This window comes from Xiphophorus maculatus, chromosome 10, assembly GCF_002775205.1.
Source record: "Xiphophorus maculatus strain JP 163 A chromosome 10, X_maculatus-5.0-male, whole genome shotgun sequence".
Taxonomy (NCBI): Eukaryota; Metazoa; Chordata; class Actinopteri; order Cyprinodontiformes; family Poeciliidae; genus Xiphophorus; species Xiphophorus maculatus.
In genome coordinates this window covers 3,149,521-3,172,390 of record NC_036452.1, presented here as the reverse complement: position 1 = coordinate 3,172,390, position 22,870 = coordinate 3,149,521, and the positions used below count along the sequence as shown (strand labels likewise).

Sequence of the window (22,870 nt, the reverse complement as noted above, 5' to 3'; positions counted from 1 at the left end):
CAAAATCGTTTTCAATTTGAACTGAACTGAATAGAATATTGTTTAACTTAACTTTGCCTTAAACGTCCTAGGTAACGTCTGAAAGTTACTGGTTTCAGTAGATTTTATTTAGGGCTATCAGTTTCTTATAATTAAGTAATTAGTAAGTAATTTTCAGAAAACTAGTAGAATCAGAATTAAAATGCTTTTGTAAAAATACTCCTGAGAATTATTTTCCCTCCACTTCACAGTTGTACTACTTTATGTTGTTCCATCACTTGAGTAATTTTGTTACTTGAGTAAAATTTCTGGATTTTTTACTCACTGAATGAAGAACAAACAAAAATTCACCAGACACAGACACACAACTGCAGTTTCTGTTCAGCTTTATTAAGTTTTATATCGAAAGAAACTGACTTGGATTTTTTTTTTGCCTGACATATATTTTCAATTTGGTCCTTAAAATACCAAAATTTCCCCACATAACTTTATATTTTGGTACAAATGATGATGTAATTTTGTTCTGATCAGTTACTCAGTACCTGAGTAGACTATTTACCAAATACTTTTGTACTTTTAGTTGAAGTAGTGCTCCTCTAGATTAAACTCCAGCAGCTCTGGTAAAACATGATCACCTTATTGAGAGCAGCAACTCTCTGAGCGAGCTGCGCCTCGATCTCCGGCAGCGTCTCGGCCCTCTGCAGCGTCTGCTGCAGCTTCTGCTTGGCCTCATCCAGGCGCTCCTGCAGCTGCCGGTTCTTCTCCTCACTCTGCACACAAAAAAGCAAACTCATGCTTATGAGCTCTGCGGCTGGCAAATACACCTCCAGATCCAATTTCATATTTGCTCTGGAACAGTGAGGTGTTTTTATTTACTTGTCTGTACAGGGACTCCTTGCTGGCCAACTCGTTCTCCAGCTTGTCTTTGATGTCATGGAGAGACGTCGCCTCCCTCTGGGCACTGAGATACCTGCAGGCAGTGGAAACCAACATGTTTCTGGGTCAGGTTGTCACAAATTTTAGTTTCAATTCTGGTTTTACAGGAGAGGAATAGGGACACTGAAGAAAAAAAAAGAATTTTGACTTTTTTCTCAGAATGTTGACTTTAATCTTTTGAGATTTAGTCTCAAAAGATTAAAGTCAGAAAGTCTCAAAGTCAGAATTATGACAAAACCGTCAGAATTTTAAGAAAAGTCATAATTCTGAGATTAAAGACAGAATTTGTTTAATTTTTATCAGCTGCCCTAATATTCTTCTGTATGCATCTAACCAGTCTGCAAAAGAAATAAAAACAGGGCATTATACTATTTACTGCTAATACTTATTTATTTATCATTCAGTCTTCTTTAGGAAGTCACACCTGCCATCAAATAAAATGAATCTGATTGACCTAAAAATCTAATTTAGGACCTACAGTAGGTTTTTCTTGTACTCTGCTCTTTTCCACCTCTGAACAAAAAGCAATAGTTTCTATAGAGGTTACAGAATTGCAAAGAGTTCAACTTGTAAAGGTATTAGTCAGGAGGAGGGTACAAAAACTGTGTGTTGTCTCATCAATAATTTGAGAAAACATGGACTGATGTTACAAAAAAAGAACATCGCTCCTAAATTAAAGAAAAGAGAAGTTGGAAAGTAGCCAGAGACAGATAGAAACATTGAAGGAGCGGCGAGAATTTATGAGGAAAGCTGATTAAACTGGATTTTTATGTGACGATGGATGAAACTTCTATCTTCCAAATAAGTCAGAAATGGCCTAGTATAAGTTCAGAAGCACATCTGAGGAGGTGCCAGAAACATTTCTTCAAAATCTGATATATTTGGAAAACTTTAGCAAGGTAGAGTGGGATGCCAAATCAAAAGTTGCTTCAACAGTTTGCACTAGCTTCAAGCTAGCTCACACCAAACAGGGCATGAGCTAATGTGAATTTAAATTGCCTTGTAACTGAAGATCCATCACAGACGTTTGCTTGGTTTCCCACTTGCCACTTTTGGCCACATTATACAACCATTTCCAACATTTTCACCTAAAATGTGAATTTTTCATTGAAATGTGTAGGATATGTCACACTAAAGGGGGGAAGGTTTTTGGAAACAAACACAAACTCAGAGATTTTGCACTTAGACATTTGGTTATGTTCTGTTACCTTCGCTCTAGCGTTGTAATTCTCTCTTCCATGTCTTCTCTTTGGCAGAGAGCCTGTAAAAAGCAGCAGTTCAGGTTATTCTATCCAACAACGCAGCTGTTATTGTGCAGCCTTGAAAACTGATTAATGCTAACAAAAGGAGAAAATATGCATTTCTGCCCTGCGTAAGCGTTCTGTTTAGACTCTGCAGTGTTACTATTCACTCCTCTCTTTGCATATATTTGGGTCTGAAATATTGGTAATCCGAATAAATATATAAAATCTTTTAACTGTTAAACAATTCCTGATTTCCTGCTAACCCAGCCCCAGAATAACCCGGTGTATTATTAGCCGCTATGCCCACAGAGTCTGGATCTACCCCTGGAGCCCCGGGTGCTGAGACAGCTCCGGGTCCGGGCCAGGAAGGGACAGATTGGTGCAACAAACCTCCTTCACTTCCCTTTGGAGCTTCTGATTGGCCTCCTCCGTCTTCGTCACCTCCCTCCTGGCGGCCGCAAGCTGCTCCTCTATTTCTCCAACCTAGTGTGAGCGAGAGAAAACGCCACACACTGAACCTGCAGAATTCACTATTATCTGCCACAGCATTAGGTGTCAAACTGAAACAACAGCGACTGATGACAATCTCCATCTGGTTAATGTACAAGCACATTTTTTTAATCCTCAGTCAAACCATTTTTTTGTATGTCAATAATTACATAAATCAAGATTAGGCTAAAAAAATAATTATTTTGGCTGATATCCAATATTTCTGAAGCTTTTTACTGCAAAAGTGTAATTTGCCACTAGCGAAAGAAGGTTTTCTGTTTTGGGAGCTATTGACCCTTTGCACGTGACGTCACGCTCCTCAGAAATCTGCTCCGCCATGATGGACGACAAAACAATCACTGCGCTCCTTTAAAGCAGGCAGCAGTAGCCAATCATCGCTTCTATTTAGTTGATCTCACTTTAAAAATGGCCACAGGGCGCTCAGCTGCACGACAGACAAAGATAAAAACCAAACTTGTCATTTTATTGCATAACTTTTAATGAAGAAAGATACTGCAGCGCTGATAGCGGCCGCTAATCATAACGACTGGTAGGGTTATTACAAGGTAAGAAGATTAATATTCATATATTTTATAAGCAAGTATGATTAGAAAGATATCATCATCATGGAGACAACGCCGCACCGCCATGTAGCCTAGCATGTAAAAAGCTGGTTAGCATCTTGTCTTTTGTACATTTCCATGTTGCTCTGGTGTAAAAGGAAACTCTGTTTATGACACAGTGATATAAATCATGTGACGTGAATTCAGGTAAAGTAACTTGATGAACACGTCAGGAGGGAGGAGGTACGGGCCGGTTTCTAAGCTAGCTGTTTCCAACTTTTGTTAAAAACCGCCGTCTATGAGCCCCAACCAGGTGTGTTACGTTCACAGACAAATTATATTGACTAGAACAAGAAGAAACCATAAATAAACTGGCAAAAACAACTGAGGAAAACTATTTCAGACGCTCTGTTCAATACTCCCGCCCCTCATTTCCCACGTCCGTCATGGCGCCTAGAATGATTTTTAGTAACATACTTGCAAAGTATTTTCAATATTTTCTTGCTGAAAATGTTCAGTTAAAGTTGGCGTCCCTGCTAAAGAGAGCTGGAAACCTGACTTCTCTGAGGCTCAACATGAGGCTCACTCACCTGTCGGCACATGAGGGCCAGCCTCTCCCTCAGCTGGGACAGCTCCGCTTTCTGCCGCTCGATCTCCCCTTCCCTCTGCTTCTCCAGCTCCCCGTCCTCCAGCCCAGACGAGGGCCCGTTGGGGAGCCGCTGGACAGAGGACGAAACGGCGGGGAAAAAATGAGAGTAATGAAGTAATAAGGAGTTTGGATCTTTTTTAAACTTCGGAGGAGGTGGAAAATCACACTGACACACCATGGTACCCAAAATCTACTACGCTAACACATACACAAAGACAACTGGAACCAGCATGCAGAGAACCCTCCCTTACATCTTTCCCGCCGTCCACCCCTTGTTGACGTCTTTTAATTTGGTCTCTTAAAGAGATTACCTGAAAAGAGGAAGACAAAAAGTCCAAACAGAAAGTTCAGATTAATAATCACGCTAAAGGAGTTGGAGGAGTTGGTTTGAATCCGAGCTTACCTCTTGAGAAGACGCTGCGAGCTGATCTTCTAGCATGGACACCCTCTCGAGGGCCACACGGAGCCGCTCTCGAACCTGATGGGGAAAACACACAATGACCCAGGTAAGATGGCCGCCGTGGTGCTGAACTTTACGTGAAGCAGGAACCTCAGGAGCCATGACTGCGGCAGCGACTGGTTATACACTAAAAAAACCACAAACTATTACCAAGTATTATTGATGACAATAATTTAAGTAACAAAAATTAACAATCAAATTTGTCTCTTTCAGTAAAAAACGTATAAAACTTTTAATAAAAACTCCAGCTGTGTGTCTGTGTCGGGTGAATTTTTGGTTAAAACCTGTTTATTTTTATTTGGTGGGTAGAAAATCCAGAAACTTTACTCTAAGAGTAGCAATACTTCGTAATAAAACTACTCAAGTAATAGTAAAAAGTACAACGTAGTAAAAAATACTCCTACAAGTTAAAAAAAAAGTTAAAAAGTTTAAAAAGACTTTAAATGTGAGTAAATGTAATTAGTTACTACCCAGCTCTGGATAGAACTAAAAGTAACTTTTCAGCAAGATAATCATGGACATTGATTTTTTTAAAAAAAAAAGTAATTCTACTCTGTGATTGGCATTATCGACTTAAAGTTCTTATCTTATTAAAGTTCTTATCACAATATCTTGTAGTTATTGTAGTAAGTGGCAATCCAAACTATTTATTACTTCTTATGATTTGACTGTATGACACAACAAATGAAGCCCCACAAACACAAATACTGCTCTTGGAAAAACATCAACTTGTACTGAAGTTTATAGATACTGTCATCATCAGTGTAGAAAGTTGCAAAAATAACAACCTAAACAATACAGACAGTTTTGGGGGGATTTTAAACACTATTAATTTGAATTTATTATGACAGCAATAATTAAAAATTCTTATGATAAGAAATTTATCACGATAAATGATACGATAAGTGCAGATTATTTCACCTATAGTACGGGGAAATGTCTTGTTATAAGTGAAATAATCTACTAGGACTGGAATTACTGACTTTAAACAAGCTCCTGTATCTTGCTGAAAAGTTACTTGTAAGTTAGTTTTGTCTTACTTCAAGTGTACTAAAACATTTGCACTCAAAACTATACCAAAATACTTGGTAAGATTTTGTGTTTCTGCATCGTCAATCCATAGAAGTAAACAAAACTGAAACAAACATCATTGTAAGAAATCAGCTCTACTCTTTGGGTGCAGGAGGAACTGGAGAGGAAAAAGCAAAATGATGCGAAACATACTGGTGCCAAAAGCGTTTTCATTATTCACAACTTCTAGAAGCACCGATGGAAGATTGGAAACGTTTTTTCAGATGCAAAATACTGAACATTTCCTCTGGACTGAGCAAATACTGACCCAGATATTTGATTATCAAGCCTCTTTAACGCTTAGCTTGAGACAGCCTGGGGAGAAATGAGAGCTCATTTGTTCGCCCTGAAGAGGAATGCTCTTATTTTCTCTGGATTTTCATCATGAATACAGTTTTTATTTTCCTGTAAACTCAGAGAATGGAAATATACCACATTACAAAATTGTTCACACATTCATTGTTGGTAAAACGTTCCCTTTTAAAAGCTTTTCTTCTCTACATACACTGACACACCTGGTAGATTATGTAAAAAACTACTGTGTGTTCCAGTCCATTAATCTCTCAATTAAAAAAAATACTGCAGTTCTCCAACTCTGAGCTCTGGAGATTTGTTTTTCTGCCTCCCTTATCAGCTTCTTGACTTTGAGCTGTGACGATCCAGCCTTTTATGTCACAGTTACACTTCATTTAAACTTCTGTAATTATGGACAGGTAAAGGCTAACAGGTATTCTCTTGACTCAGGAGGATAAACTCACGTCCTACTTTAAGCTCATGTTGCCTTGATTTTTCCCAAATTGTTTTAAAATACTACACAGAGTATATCCCAAATTTATGACACTTATGTCTGAGCAATAAATAGATTTGATCAAATAATCAGATTTTCTGGTTTTGTAGATTTTATTTTTGGAAAAAAAATTTTTTTTCCATCAATAGGTTCTTCAGGATTCCATGAAGAATCTATTGGAAATTCATGGATATAAAATTCATGGATACGTTACATAGGATGACGTTGTTCTTACATGATTTCACCAGCGTTTTTATAACCGTCAGGTTTCACCAGCGTTTTTATAACCGTCAGGTTTCACCAGCGTTTTCATAACCATCAGGTTTCACCAGCGTTTTTATAACCATCAGGTTTCACCAGCGTTTTTACAACTTCTATTTATTTCCACTTTAAATTCAGGTCAACTAAGAATGATTGAAATAAAAGGCAGTATTTTAAGTTATTTGCTGTAATTTCGAAGTATTTTTGTTAGAAAAAGAGTGAGGGGGGAAAAATCAATAAAAATATGAAATCAAATTTGGTTTAAAAACATTTTTTGATTTTACAACATGGCAAAGAAACAACTTGGTCAGTGATCTATATTTGATGATGCTTGCTATTTAAATCGGCATAACAACAAGTAAAAGATAAAGTGGTGGTAAAGTTATTAAGAAACAGCACTAACTAAGTTGGTTGAAATTTTTGGCCAGAAGCAACTTTTTAAATAAAATTTTGCTGCTCAGATGAAAATAGGGAGTAATTTTTTTAGGCACTGGATGGATTACTAATAATCTAGTGTTTACAATAAACCCAAAGCAGAAAGACATTAAGAACATTAAGTTCAGAAGAAATTTCATTATTATAACATTTGCCAGCATTAACCTTGATATTATTTATGAGACATAACAACATTAACAGCTGTAATCACTCAATGTTTACTTAATTTAGCCGTTTCGTGCCATCTGAAGTTTAACACGCACCAGTTCTAATTTGAAAGACATGTTCTCCTGTCTTCCGGGTTTTGAAAAAGAGCAAAGAGAAATTTGGCCTTTGTGTCAAGTCATATTAAAAATGAAGGTAAATAAAAAATAATAACTAATTTAAAGTTTCTAAACACTCTGATCACAAATGTTTTTACCCACTGAATGAATTTATTCAAATTAAAAGTTTATTTTTTATGTAAATGGTTAAGAGGGGCTTGTTAAATTAACTTTTTTAATTCACATTCCTGTTTTACTCTTTGACTAAATTCTCTCCATCCTCCAGTAGCTAGATGCCGTGTTTGGTTGATGCTTCATTTTAGGTCAGGCAGCACGCAGGCACCTTCAGAGCATCTCCACACTAACTTTAATGAGAGCAGGAAGGAAAGTAGGGTAAGCCTGGATGATTTGCTGGAAGAGGGAAGGAAAGCGAATATATTTCACTGCTGCATTGACCCACCTTCTCGTCCAAGGCTTTGTGGTGCTCAAACAGGGATTTGAGAGCCTTGAGGACTTCCACCTCGCTGGACACGCCTGCAGGGGACTGGGCTTGCCTCTTCACCACCGTCATCCTCAGGCTGCGCTCGTGGCGGGACACCAGACACTCCAGGTGCTCCAGCAGCAGCTGCAGGATGGAGGGGGAGAAGGAAGTGAACATCAGGAAACGTCGCAGATCAGAGGATGAGAGGAGGAGCCGGGCCGGGCAAATTATTCACCCCACGTAAATGTTCTCACATTTTATCAAATAACAACATTATGTGATGGATTTTGTGACAAACCTTCAAAAATGAATGCAAAATTGAAACGCGGTTGATAGCGGATGTAAAATCTCACTTATCTATTTAGAAAAACATTAAAGACTCATAACACATTAGATTTATCAACATTTTGAATAATAAGGACCTTCTACTGCTATTTTTAAATTTACTTCTTATATTTTTTAGAATTAATTATGTTTTAGTTTCCTTGTTTTGCAACTACTGTTTGCATTGATTATATTTTTTGTATTTATTTGCAAATTTATTTATGACGTTAAATTGTTTTAGCCTGGTTTGTATCACCTTTGTTTGTTTTTAGCAAGACAAATTACTCGTTGTCCAGAGACAACAGGTGAAAAGTACCACTTTGGCTAATTCTGATGCATTTACAAAAATGTTAAATAACATGCATTTTCCCTACCAAATAAACTAAATAAAATTAAAATTAAAAGTAGCATTAAATAAAATACAGTGCAAGCCACTGTGTTTGTTAAACTGAGTCAGAATGAAGAAATCCATTGCTTATATTAATAAGTAAATTATCATCTGAAACAAGGTGGTGGCAGCATCATGCTGTGGGGAAGCTGGACACAGTTGATGGGAAGTCGAAGATTTACGTTCCAGCAGGAAAACTAAAAGGAACACAACCTGAGCACAATCCAACAGTTTAGATCAGAACATTTTCACGTGTTAGAATGGCTCAGTCAAAGTCCAGACCTAAATCCAATTAAGCATCTTCTTTTGCAAAGAACAGTGGTGAAACATTCAGCCTCTGGCTGTGAAAAACATGAAGAAATGCATCTAAAAACATCTACAGATGTGAAGTTTCAGTGAAGGTGTTTTTACTTCTGTCACCTTGTGTTGATCTATTTGGTCTTAGAATTTTATTGCGATATTTTTTGAACTACTGTGGTAACAGTAAAGATTATGATTAAAAAAATACTATTTATTGCTTATTTTTTAGAAAACTGCTGGATTTGAATGCATGACACATCATTCATAGCTTCACAAATACAAATATTGTTTGTGAAAAACATTCCCATTTGAAATAAGCTTCTTCAGTCACACTTATTTATAAAAGTGTTTCATCTTATTTTGGAATTTATATCTATTTATGCTCTCGTGGAACAAACAAGGGAGAAAACATCAAAAATAATATTTCCAATTAGGGATACACAATATATCAGCACCAACATCGGTATCGGCCGATATTAGTCATTTTTTAACATATCGGTATCAGTCCGATAAATAAAATAGCGCCGATACAAACAACTGATATTTATTTTTCTGTTTCTGGTTGGGTTTTTTTTTCCAGTAGTGACATAAAATAATATTGGTAAATATTGGTTATCGGCCATAACGAAAATATTTGTATCGGACATCAATATTGGCCCAAGTTTTCTTATTGGTGAATCCCTATTTCCAGTCATACAGTCAGTTTTTTTTATTACTATTTACCATCAATAATAACAATGAATCAAAATTCTTATAAATTTTTCACAATAAATGACAAATGACACGATAAATGCTGGTCCCTAATCTGGGACTGGCAGATTTAAAGTTTGTCATGTGGGAAAAGGAGAACGTTTAAGGAACCGTTTTGCAAAAGAAATTAAAATAATACAGAAAGAGGAAAAATAAAAACATAGGAAGACAAGAAGGAAGTAGAGTTAGAATGTGAATGGGCAAAAGACGAGATAATTAGGAAACAGAGGCGAATGAAACGGCTTCACACCCACACAGCCACAGCGGGGTGAGCAGCGAAGTCAGAGGCGGCTACGGCGCTAATAGGCAAAATGGCCGCTAAACATCTTACACGTGTGTTGTTTCTCTCCGCCTTGAGCTCAGCAATTTCCTCCTCCCTCTCCAGAAGCTGCTCCCGGCAAACGTTCAGCTCCTTAGTCAACACAGCGAACTCCTGTGAAACACACACACACGCACACACACGCACACACCCACACACACACACTGCAGTCAGGAGCAGGAAAACAGACTGAATGTATGTTTGTATTACTCTAAATGTGGCTAGGCTGCAATGAGACAGAGCAAGGTATACAAAAAATATCGAGATTTCTGCAAAACTAAGTATAATTGGCTGCTTCAAGGATTCACACAAAAAAAGCTCAAAATATACACAACCAAAAAGCTCCCAGAAACACGCTCAGCGAGACGCCGGAGACTAAAGCTGTAGGTTGTACATGATGTAAAGCTACACAACAATCAGGTGAATCACTGACAGATTCTCCCCTGTGAACTCTTCTTCTTCTTCATGGACAGATTACATCACACTGTTACACAACGGGCCGGCGGCGCGGCGCTCGGCAGAGACCCCCAAAACAAAGCATCAAACGGCGTTTATGACACCACTGGGAATACATCTGCAGCGCCTGGGTGCAAACAGGACGCCGTGTCCTGCGTGATCTTTCCAAAGCCCCGCGCCATCTGTGGTCATTTGTCATTTCACGTCTCCATAAAACACACCTACGGCTGCAGCTTAGCGCCGGCGGCTGTTCGTAAAGACGCCTCGCGTGTTTCAGGTGTGTGCACCGGCCTGATTTATGGTTAGAAACAGAGTAAAGCAGATAAATATAACTCGTTTGTGTTTGAAAGGGAGGAGAGTAAAACGGAGAGAGATGCATGCAGATGGTGACGCAGTGGGTTCATTGGCCATCGGCCTTTGTTTCTTGTTTGGATCGGGGTCAGCTTCTCAGTTGGCCTTTATCGTCTCTTTGTCTTTTCTATGGAACCACTTTTCATCTAAAGTCCTGTTTTCATTCTAATCAGACACACTGTAAAACTTTTGAGCTGCATTTAGTTCTGTCTACCATCTTCTACTTTTTAAGTCAAATACATTTAGTGAGTTTTAGATTTTGAACCTAAATGTTTGAGTTTGTGAAAGATAAACGTACAGCAGTAAGTTGTGTTAACTTTTTATTCATTTTGTCAAACCTCCAAGAGTTGAATAAACTAGAGTTTTTAGGTTAGCACTTAAAAAACTGAAAGAAGAAAAAGACAGGAGTGGGAACTATTTCCCAGAATGCTTAGCGGCGTGTTTTTGTTTCCTGAGATGAAGCTACATTGATCTGACTCTTGTGTTATTAAGGCAAATGTTTATTTTAATGCAGCTGACAGTTTGCAAAGCTTGAGGATAATGTCCTGATCACACTAAATGTTTTTGAGCTGAATTCATTGAGATGTTTCATAAAATTCATCATCAGATCAGAAATTTGGTTCATGTGATTTGAAACAGGAATTTAATTTATTCTAAAGTAAAATAAGTCGTTATTTTAATTTCATATTGTGAGTAAAATAATAGAGAAATGTGTCTCTTTAACTGGGTGAGGGCAGTTTTTTTCTTGCATATTGTGAAATAATTATTTTGTTTAAATTGCAGCATTAAGTTAAAACTGACAATTCAAGATTAATGAACTTAAAAAACAATGTTTAGACAACTTGTCTCTTGTTAAATCAACTTCATTAACTTTAATTTCTCAGTTAAAACCAAAATTATTTTCTTGTTGACTTAAATTTCATTTTCAAGGCAGCAGGTGGACTTTCATTTTCAAGTTAAACCACCTTCTAATGTTTTACAGTGAGGGATTTCCCCATAAATCCAGCCAATCTGGGTCATAGGGCGCTACAGCAGTCCACCAGTTGACCCACTGTGCTTAAAAAATGTTAAATGTTTGAGCTTTACATCATGTTATGATTTTATTTCCTCATCAAAGTCATACCGGGAGTCTTGCTTTCATTCTTTCAGACGTTTGAGAAATCCTTTAAACACCATGGCAACCATTCACCTGAGCAAAACACCTAGGTGGGCCTAGCTCTACCTTCGAGGCATAGCTTCTCCCCCATTCAGCTCCTTCAGACTAGCCAATAGCAATTAGCAAACACCTGATGGAACTGCACATCTGAGCTCATTATAGGAGCTACTTCTCAGAGCAACGCTGGTAAAAACGTTGTTAAAGGGTTAATAGAGGAGCCATGTTGTGATAACTTCTTGAGTGAGTTTTGTCTTATTTCAAGTGTACTAAGATATTTGCACTAGAAACTAGACCTAAAATACTTGGTAAGATTTTGTATTTTGCAACATTTTTATAACAACTGATAAAGTGGCACTTAGTGCCTGGAAAACACATAATGCTGCTCCTGTATGGCTCTACCTCTCCCATCCATCCGAACCAGCGCCTTACCTGGGGCAGAGCGATGGACAGCTGCCTCTGGAGCGACTCCTTCTCGTGGCCGAGCTCGCGGAGGCGGAGCTGTGCCGTGCCCAGGCTCTCCTGCGTCTCCCTAAGGTTCTCCAGCAACCTCTCCCTCTCCGTCAGCATGTTGACCATCAGAGACTCCAGGTTCCCCGTGCTGCCTCCTTCGTCCCCCCTGGGCTCCCTGCTGCTGAATCCCCCTCCACCCATGGCTCCAGTGGGGCCCCCGCCCACCCCGGCCCCGGGCGGCGAGGTGGGGCCTCCGCCGCTGCTGCTGCGCCCATCCTCAGATATGGTGGGCATCACCTCGCACATCATCATGAGACCACGGCGTATGAGTGGAGTTAGTGAAGAAACCTAACGGGGGGATTGTACGTGCAAACTGTCTTGGTTTTTTTATTTGCTCATACTAAAAGTTAGATGTATAAAATATAAATCTTTACATCTTCCAAAAATAGCACCCCTTTGGTTGTCTCTACATCCACTGCTTCTTGAGTTTATTGCCGTTGTGTTTGCTCTCTTTGCTTACTAGTCTTCCATCACAAAGTCCTGACCTACATGGGAAATGATCCGAATGTTCATGCGGCAAATAACGCAGTGATGCCCTTCCAGGGGGTATCTAGGGTTGGCCAGGGACATGGAAGGGAAGGGGCTAAGGACCAGGAAGGGACAAAGGTGGGCCGGTCGCTTTAAATGGTTTCCACACGGCAGAGCTACTCACAGCACCAGCAGGAAGAGCTGCAAAACAGAGCAAGGGTAGCATTAGCTCAGCTAGCAGAGACTTCAAAAGAACTGCTACACACAAATAAGAAAGGACAGAATAACATACAAAGACAGAATGACGTACATCACAGGAAGCTGGCAGAATTACAAGATGATTGCTTCCACGCAGAATTTTGTTCAAAAGAAACTAATAGATTAACATCTTAGTAAAGACCTAAATTATAAAAAAGTAGCAATTCTAACTCTAATTGGCTTTTATTGTCATGCTTCAGGATCTCAGATTGCACAAAAATGACAGTCAGCGTTTCTAAGCCTGGAAACCTTCCAGGTCTGCAGAATGACAGAAACAGGAGTGTGCAAATTAGGACTGAAGCAATTAATCAGATTAATCGTGATGAATTGATTAGTCAAGTAATCGTCACATAATGTGTAATTAAATAGTCGTAAATGGAGTACACAGATTCTACAAAAGGCTGACAGAACAACAGTCAGAGCAGAAATAAAGCCAAAACTGTACAAAAATATATATACATACAGCTTAACTATAACAGGATATGTTCTTTTGGATCAAATTTGGTTCAAATTCTGTAAAATGTTATATTAAAAAGAACATTTAGGAAGTCATTTAACATTATTTTTATAAACATCACATTTATAAAAGTCAAAATAGATTTTTTTTTATTATTGGTCTGGTGTAATATTCTAATCTTAAATGTTTTTTATTAGCTACAAGAAGAAAATTATTGCAATTAACAGTCATTAAGGGTTTTACAATATCAGTCTGTGTGTAATTAATCTACATAATGTGTTTTTCTTGGTGAAATTAGTTATTGGAAGTAAATTAACTCAATAATTTATTGTTTTTAGCTACGTTCACACTGAAACCTGAAGTGACTCCCGATTCAAATCGGATTTTTTTATTTTTTTACCGTGGTCGTTCACGTTCCCAAATATAAGTGACTTGTCTCCAGTTGAACCGCAAACGACCTGAAAGTGTCCCGCATGCGCAGTAGAGGGCGCAGTAACGTCACACAGTGCTCAGTGTTTGCCAACTGCTGTAAAGTAGAAGAAGAACTCAGTGTTTGCGGAAGTAAACATTGATGCTAACGGTGTAGCATATCTTACGATTTTGAAGTTGTTATCGGACCGGAGCCAGAACATTAACAGTTTAATCTTCATTATAGTCCGTCATGGTTGCATTTCTTGAGAAGGACCTCGCTGCAGCAAACAGAAAGTGGCGGGAAGGACCACCGTCAGTCTCATACCTTATTTGGAAATGGGACCATTGCACTCCGGAAGTGAAGGGGGCGCTATTTTCTATATTATTCGCGGCCTTCCGTTTTATTTTCTTTTGAAATCTGTGATATATCTTCACCTTTAGAAAGGAGTTCCACTCTTAGCATGTATTTGAACTTCTCTCTTTTATTTACTTCTGCGCAGCTCACAGTTTTTGACAAATTCCGTAGCTTTCTGTGTACTTCTAAATCTGCTCCTTAGTGGCATCTTCTCGGGTCTGCTACTGCCTCTAGTGGCGTGGAGGTGGTGGACAGTGTTGGCGGTTTTGCTCTTCAGAAACGTCTCAGTGAAACTGAAGAAATTTTTTTTCTGAAAAACATGAGTCAAAATACTGAAAATACGACGACAGCCAATCTATTTATGACTGTAAAAACAGCTGAATAAAGCAAAGTTCAGCTTTAAAAACAAATGTACTTTACATGTTAATTGTGTCTGTATCTCAGTTGCAGTGCTCACATTCCCTGAATTCTCTTCCAGTTTTCATTCATTAAAGCCACAAACAGGTGGAGTTTGTTGGGATTTTATGTGGAGGACAAATATAAAGAAATGCATAACAGTGAAGTGGAAGGAAAGGAATTAATGATTTTCATAAATCTGTATTAAAATGAATCTGAAATGTGCGGTGTGCATTTTTATTCAGCCCCTTCCCTGATGGCCTTTACTGCAAATCCATAATTTAAAGGCATACTTTTATAATTTAAAGACACAACAAAACAATAGTAACTTTTTAAGCTAATTTCTATATCAATATTTCCATTTGGTTATCTTTTCTTCTTCAAAAATTATGTTATATAATATGTACTATAATAAATATAAATTCTGATCTATTTAATGTGATTAAATAGATCGGAATTTTGCTCTAATAATTCCATAAAAAGAAAAACTTTTTAAAGTTGAGTCAGAATATCATTGAAATGAATTCAAATTAATGATAAGTCCACATATGAAGCATCTGACTTCACTGCAGGCCGACTGTAGAGAGAATATTTGGATGCATTACTTAAAAAATATTCCAATATAATGTTCACAGTCAGCAATCAGCAGCTCTGTCTGCCACAATTTTCCCACATTTGCTTACGTTATTCTTTTATAGTTGACTCCCTTTTTAAAGCGTCTGCTGTTCCCAGAAGCTTTCATGGGAATTTGAGGAGGAAGGAAGTAATGTGATGTTGAGTCAAACGCTGTAATGTGACAGAATTAATGAATAAGAAATGGTTTAAGGGAAATCAAAAGCAGAAGAGGTCTTTGATCTATAAAAGCCACAAGTTGGCATTGTTAGTTGTTATAATAATTTAGTTCCTGGCAACAAAAGAAGCTCAGTGCTAATTTTTAAAAGCAGTCTGTGCTTCTGTTGCTGGGAGTGTTAGGAAAACTCAACGTGTACAACTACAGGAGAAGTTCAGCCTGATGATTTATTTGGATTTATTACATATCTATAAACATTATCCAACTGCATCTGAGAAGTTGAACAAGAAAGTAGTTAGAGAAAGACTCAGCTGGTCACAGTAACAAATTTTGCTGGACGATAAATTGTTCCAGAAGTTATTGCGATAACCAATAATATTGTTGTTTTGAGACCATGTTTAAGTGATAATGTTATACAATGGCAAAATAATAATTCAAGAGCACATTGTGAAAGATTAGTAAATTTTAAATCTAATGAACATTTAACACTAGAACTGGAATCATTTTAAATATCCAAAATAAATAAACAAAACAACAAATAACATTAATTAATGTCTGTTATTAAAAACATTAATAACAGACTTTGTTAACAAAAAAAGGTTTAGTTGAGACCAAAGCACCAAACGTACAAAACCTCTTCTAAAATTATGTTATATATTAAATATATCAGAATTTTAAAAATACCCTTTTGTAAGACAATGGTATTTAGATGAAGAGTTTACAACTATAAAATATTCTCAGTCTAGTTGTCAGAGAAATTGGAGCTTAATGACACTAAGGCCAATGTATTTCAGAGTAAAAAAGCTGAAATTTAAATTACTTGATACAAGTCATTATTTACCAGTATGATGAATTAAAGACTGACTGGATTCACCAGAGTGCTTTTAAAGCCCTGGAAGGAAGCCGGTTTGTTAGGTCTCCAAGTGAGACAATAACTCAACTGACTTCTGCATCTTTACTGCAAAGAGCGCCATTTAAATCTCACATTCAAGCTGGAGTATTTACTGTATATAATATATTTTTTGAGTGGACTAGAATTTAAAAGTCTCCCTTATCCTTCTATTAATATTTATATTTATGTAAATTAATTCATTTTCTTAAAGTTTTCTTCCTCTACTCTAGTGAGAAGAAGATATACCAACAACATGCCTTAGCAATCTGATATAATCTGACAAGGAGTTTCAAGTAAGAATTTTAAGAAGATATTTTAGCTTTTTCAACAAACCTAAATTCACTGATTGCTGCTTAAGCACTTCATTGGAAAACAGGCTGCAAACAGGTTTTTTAGCAACGCTTTGCATTCATGCTAACTCTTCTCAGTGTTTCAGCGTGCCGAGTGACGAGGCTTCTCTGGGAAAACAAAGCTGAATCAGTCCAGACCAACATTACTGTGCAGGCTGCAGTTTGGAGTGAGGTGTCAGCTGGGAGGTCATGACCTTTGTGTTTATGGATGTGTAATGAAAGAGAGACAGTGGAGGACAGAACAACAACTTGTAGTGTCCTCATTAAGCAATAGCTTTGTTTGTAAAACGTTTTTTTAGTTGGTTGAAGGCATTGTGAAAGCAGTACACTAGAAATTACAAATTTATGTTTCAACTATGGTAGGGAGATTTTCCAAAAGTTTAAGGAATGTTAATTCCAGGAGAGCATTTAGAAGGTCAGACACTGATGTTGGACGAGAAATCCTCGGCTTACATTCTCCATTTACATTCATTCAAAAGGGGCCAAACTTGCTCATCCATGGGCTGATGAAACAGGAAGGGTCATTCCCCAAACTGTCCCCATAAAGTTGGAAATGTGAAATGGTCCAAAGTATGGCTGCACCGATTGCAGTTTTCTGGCTGATCGCTGATCTTTATAGAACCTGCCAATGCAAATTTTGACCAATTTTTTTTATCTGGAAAGTCACTAAATACAGTGACAAAGTTTCCAAAAATCTGGTGACTACTGTTAACAGTGCGTGTGCAGACGTGACCGTCACTCTGATGCAAACGGTGGCTGATATTCAGACGTAGATAAGATCGGTTTCACATGTATTTATTCACCAACCTCTCATCACCCAAATTTAAAGTTGCAATATCTAACTTTTACAGACTTGCGACATATTTGTTAAAATTGTCATTATGTTGTGATGGTAGAAGACAAAAATTACCTTCTCCCAGTGCTCCCAGTACTAACTGCAGAAATATTTCATTTAGTCAAAAACAACCAGTCAGAGCCAGGAGGAGGGTCTTAGAGCTGTCAATCATGCTCATGCTCACCCCGTCCCGCTACCTCTCTACTACCCTATAGCTGGTTCACCACAACATAGCCTGCCATCAATGCTAAGGCTAGTTAGCTTGGCCACTGGCGACGGCAGATAAACAGTTATCTTGGAACCCTAACTTGTTTTTCCACCATTAGCACTTTGAGCAGCAATAACTGCCAGATTAAAAACTAATCGATCTTTGATCAGGATCGATGAGTTTCTTCAGATGCTGATAGCAGCTCATGGAGGAGGAGATCAGATTAACTGTCTCACATTACACTGTCACACAGTGGTGACAGTTTTAACAAATACAGAATCAACATATTTTTGTAAAAGTTTTAAGGGAATCGGAGCCGATCGATTGGTGCAGGCGCAGCGTCTTGTTGTGCTGCCGTATTGCTAACCTGAAGATCAGCCCCGCACTATAATTCCCTTCACATCAAATTTTACATTTAACTCAGGCAGAAAGATGGCGTTCTCCTGGAAACGCCCAAACCCAGACTCCAGACTTCAGGCAGAATTTATTGGTGAAAACAGGAAGTCTCTGGCGCTCCAGTCTTTACTCCAGTGCATCTGATGTTACGTAAGGCCTGGGCGAAGCTGTTCAGCAATAAAAACCCAGTTTTTAAACATCCCTATTCCTGTTCTTGAGCTAATCTGAAGGCCACATGAGGCTTCAGGGCCGGGGTGTCCAAATTTATGGCAATGTCAAGTTGCAACTAATCCGAGGGCCACAAAATGTGTCATACTTTAAATTATAATCGCAAAAACGATTTTATTTTGTTATTTTTACTCGCTAAATAAATTAAACACACAATATTTTGATGAAATAAGCAAATCAGTCAGATGTCTGTAGTTCTTTGTTGATGTAAAACAAAAAAGGGTGTTTCGGGTTTGCCAGATTAAAACAAAACAAAACAGTAAATCAAAAACTAAATTTTTCATCTTTTTCTGGATTTGTTTTTTGTCTCTTTTTAGCGACAGGAACAGTTTATGGCTCGGTTTTTGGTCCCCGTTGAAAATAAATAAAATTCAAAGCAAAACCCTGGATGAATACTCTGTGCTGTACATTTTAAGATTTTAACCAGCAAACTAATTTTATGCTAATCTCGAAATGTGATCAAGGGCCGCCCCAGAATTGTTCAGAGAGCCGCAAATGGCCCCCGGGCCGCACTTTGAACACCCCTGCTTTAAGGTGCATTGACTCTGTGGAGTCGTTGCGATCATTCCCAGTGACTCGACCAGATTTAGCAGCAAGGACTTAATGCACAGATGGCATCACATCACAGTGTTACATGCAGAAGCCTGTAATACTGTCTGTGCTGGACCTTGTACACCAGTCCCACCAGTATACACCAGTCCCACCAGTATACACCAGTCCCACCAGTATACACCAGTCACAACTGAAGTGTTGGAAACACATGAATTTAATCATTTGGATTCGTAAGCCAATACATTAGGTAATATAATGAGATAAATGATACACACAGGAACCCAATTTACTAATAAGCTGAAATCTGAAAGCAACTGAATGTAGTTTCTTTTTTTTATTTAGGGGTTTCAGAGTAAAACAAAATCCCAAACTTTTATGTGATGATTTTACTGTGTTTCTTATTCTTGTTTTGTTCTTTGTATACATTCTTATTGTACAGTGCTTTGTGATTTTACTTCCTAAAAGTTCAAATTTGATTTTAAAATGTTATTTTTATTTTGGCTAATTTCCATTTCTAGTCCCATTGGCAGGTTGGTGCTAAAGCGCATTAAAGACAGAAGAAATAAAAAAAACACAAAATAAAGCTACGGAACAAGAAATTAATAAAACAAACATAAAATCTAAACATGTTTGCGTCTACTTACTGACATTTTTGGCTTTTCAAGAGCCAGTTTTTATCATTTTTGAAGGGTCTGCATATTAATTCACACCAGAATTGTAAGATTTTCATTTGCTAAAAACAAAACAAAACAAAACAATTGAACGTCACGTCATTATTCACTTCTATGTGTTTATCTGTCCCATAGAAACCCAGTAAGAAACAGAAGTTTGTGGTTTTAAATGTTCAGCAGTCGCTGTGCTTCCTGCTGAACATGAATGTTTTTCTGACTGTGGATGAGCACATGTGATTTTATGGCATAGCTGTCCACACCATCATCATCATCATCATCATCATCATCATCATCATCATCATCATCATCATCATCATCATCATCATCATCATCATCATCATCATCATCACATTCAGTCGTGCATCCTATCCAGAAGTTGACAGAAGAGCTGTGCAGAGCAGGTCTTGTTAAGAAGAGCTTTGTGTTATTAAATCCTCCTTGTGTGAGAGAAGGAAAGCGTCTGCTGTGCCTGTGATGTTGCTGCTTGTGCAAGTGTGTGTGTCACCATTTGGTGAGGTGTGTGTGTGTGTGTGTGTGTGTTGGAGGGTGAGAGAGAGAGAGAGAGAGAGAGAGAGAGAGAGAGAGAAAAACACGCTCCTCCACCAGTTACTGGGGCGGGGAGCGAGCAGGAAGCTCCACACTGAGGCGGCCTCTCTCTGTAACGTTAAATCACGTTCACGGTGCGCCTGAAATGCGGTAGTAATCGCATTTCAATGGAAGCAGATCGACTAATAATCTGCCCCCCCCCCCCCCCCCCCCTTCCCCCCTCTCAGTCCTTTCTGCCCCCCATCTCACCCCGGTATGGAGCTGTGCGCCCCTGCGGGGCCAGAAACGCATCACTGGAATCAATAAGCGGGTTCGGGCAGACGGGCTGAGGAGGCTGGAATGAGAAACACCTGGATCCCGGAACATCACACAGCTGACATGTCGACTGATCTGCTGCACCTCCATGTCTGGATGGAAGGAGGAAAGACCATTTGGTGAGGAGCGCACGAGCGCGCACGCGCAAAACTCTGTCCCTATGGGAATCTTGTTGGATGTATAACTGAGGAATCTCCTGCCCATCCTTGCACTAAACGACAGGAAGGAGCCGGGATGCGGTTCGGTTCTGGTCCGGCATATAAAACATCACCAACAACAATCAACAACAACCCCACAGAGGCAGCGGCAGCTCGAACTGGGTGGTGTAATTGCCCAGCTCCCAGTGGCAAAGAGCTTAGTTGCAGCCATGATTAATTACAAGCAACACATTCTAGTAGGCCAGCATTCAGAGGCATCTCCTGGTGATGTCCCGGAGCCCAGCTCCTCTCCTCCCCTCCGCCCTGTCTTTAACAAACCCACCACCTCTCTGACTGGATGCAAAGGGAGCGTGCCCTAAATAAATGCTGCTGCCTGAGTGCTGCCAACACACCTGTCAATCCCTGACTCGGACAAAAGCAGCGAGCGTTGCACAGTCGGTCTGATGCGAGCCGAGACTCCCTCCAACACGCACATACATGCACAGACCGAGCCGCCCGCCTTCCGCGGCTTCACATGCATTCACCAGTACGTGCACATTTCTCTTCTGCATCTCCTCTCTCTTTTTTTCCTCTCCTGTCAACAGAAACTGGGTTGCGATGGGGCGGTGTGAAGTTGCATCCTTACCACAGCCATCGCGGGGAGTCTGGAGTGTCCATGTTTGATGCTGGAATTAAAAAATAAATAAATAAAATGTTTTTAGAAACCCCTTATCCATCCGTTTCGGTGTGAGCGCCGCTCTCCGAAAGTAGCCTTCGCGTTATTCCCCCCCCCCACACACACACACGTAAGGCGGGAGGCGGGAGGCGCGGAGGGCGCAGGCAGGGAGAGACGATCCGCCACCACAGACTCCCCCTCAGCCGGATCGGGAGGTAATGGGTCTTAAAGAAACATTCTCTCAGCAATTCTCCGCATCTCTGTGATTTACGCGCGCGCGACACGGCGCGGGCGCGCGCGCGGGCGGTCATTGGCCAATCAAACAGCTGCTTGAACATACAGTTACCAGATACAGGCCGAGTTTTTTCCTCCAACTTCAACACTCTGCCGTTAAAAAGAAAAGAAAAAAGAAAATGGTGTCAAATTCACCACATGAAGTTAAGCATCAGCTAAAATTAGAATGAATTAACTGAGCATTCTGTCCAGTTTGATAACTGGGACCAACTGGAATCCGTTTGATTGAACTGGAATTATTTTGCTGTAGTTTGTTGAGAATTTCCGTTATAAAAAAAACCCTGAAAACTACTTATTATTTTCTATATTTAATATTCGTTCTCAACTGAATAACAGGTGTTGCGATCGATTGTCATTTGGATTCAGATCTGGACTTTGACTAGGCCATTCTAACACATCAATAGGCCATTTGTTGTGAATGTTTGCTATAGAAATAAACTGAATTGAATTAATAAGTTAATTGGAAAACTACCTGTTATTTTCTACATTTCATATTCTTTCTCATCTGAACAGCAGATGTTGCAATCGATTGTTATTTTTTAATTAAGGTCTGGGCTTTGACTAGGCCAATATGTATCTAATCCATTCTATCGTAGCTTTTTGCTACATTAGAAAGTGAACCTCCATCTTCTGATCATCTCTGATAAGTTTTGTTGTCCCTGTTGAAGACGCAACATCCATCCCACAGCATGCTGCTGCCACCACCGTGCTTCAATATGCTCCTTCTCTGTGTTTCAGTGATTCATGCTCTGTGATCTATGGCCAATAACTGGTTAGTGATACATTTACATATTTATCATTACTTGACCCAGGATGTGATTTCTTGAAACTTCTGCTTTCTGCTCTCATTTGAAGTGTGGTTAAATTTTCCAGTTTTGATTAAATTCTAAATGTTTTTTTCCCATCTAAAGGCTAATCAAGAAAAAAAAATCTAAACTGGAAATTTCAACATCAAAATGACATGCAACAAATGCAGTACCAATTTTTGGGAGCTGTGTCTGAACAGCAAGCTGGACCAATTAAAGTTTCAAGAAATTTAGAACCAATTTAAAAAGAAATTGATTTTATTAAATGAAAAACTTAAATTATTTTTGATCTTCTCAATGTCCAAACTTGTGTTACATAAAAGTAATTTTCAACACTGTAAGCTAATTTAAAAGACGTCATTGTGGTGATGTTCTGTTACAGATATTGATTTGATACATCCTGATACTCGTATGTCTGACTTCATTCGAACAGGACAAAAACATTCACCATTTGTTTTGAATTCAAAACTTTAAATAAAAACCCCTTCTGGTGTTAAACCTTTAAATATTTAAAGACAAAGTAAATGTTAAACATAGGAGCAACGAGTCGATTCGGAAGCTGTAGTTCAGTTTTGTCGAGAGCCCCTAAGCAGAATATTGCCCTGGGCAAAGAGCCATGTGGAAAAAAACCAAACACTTCACACCCTAAATGATCTT

The 22,870-nt window shown here is 38.8% G+C and overlaps 1 protein-coding gene across 4 annotated transcripts in view; it reads right to left on the bottom strand.

Moving 5' to 3' along the window:
- Nucleotides 1-21,345, bottom strand: part of LOC102231898 (liprin-alpha-3-like) — a 37,293-nt gene extending 15,948 nt beyond the window's left edge. For 2 of the 4 annotated variants that reach the window (XM_023341273.1, XM_023341274.1), the window contains exons 1-11: nt 21,084-21,343; nt 12,092-12,841; nt 9,712-9,813; nt 7,598-7,762; nt 4,264-4,338; nt 4,112-4,171; nt 3,802-3,930; nt 2,550-2,642; nt 2,124-2,176; nt 856-949; nt 615-749 (exon numbers count right to left, since the gene is read on the bottom strand). In XM_023341273.1, the coding sequence (XP_023197041.1) occupies nt 615-749; nt 856-949; nt 2,124-2,176; nt 2,550-2,642; nt 3,802-3,930; nt 4,112-4,171; nt 4,264-4,338; nt 7,598-7,762; nt 9,712-9,813; nt 12,092-12,424 (1,239 nt within the window). In that variant the 5' untranslated portion in view covers nt 12,425-12,841; nt 21,084-21,343. Of the gene's footprint in view, nt 1-614; nt 750-855; nt 950-2,123; nt 2,177-2,549; nt 2,643-3,801; nt 3,931-4,111; nt 4,172-4,263; nt 4,339-7,597; nt 7,763-9,711; nt 9,814-12,091; nt 12,842-21,083 lie in introns of all 4 variants that reach the window. The other 2 variants (XM_023341276.1, XM_023341275.1) reach the window with 2 other exon arrangements.
- Between the last annotated feature and the right edge of the window lie 1,525 nt (nt 21,346-22,870).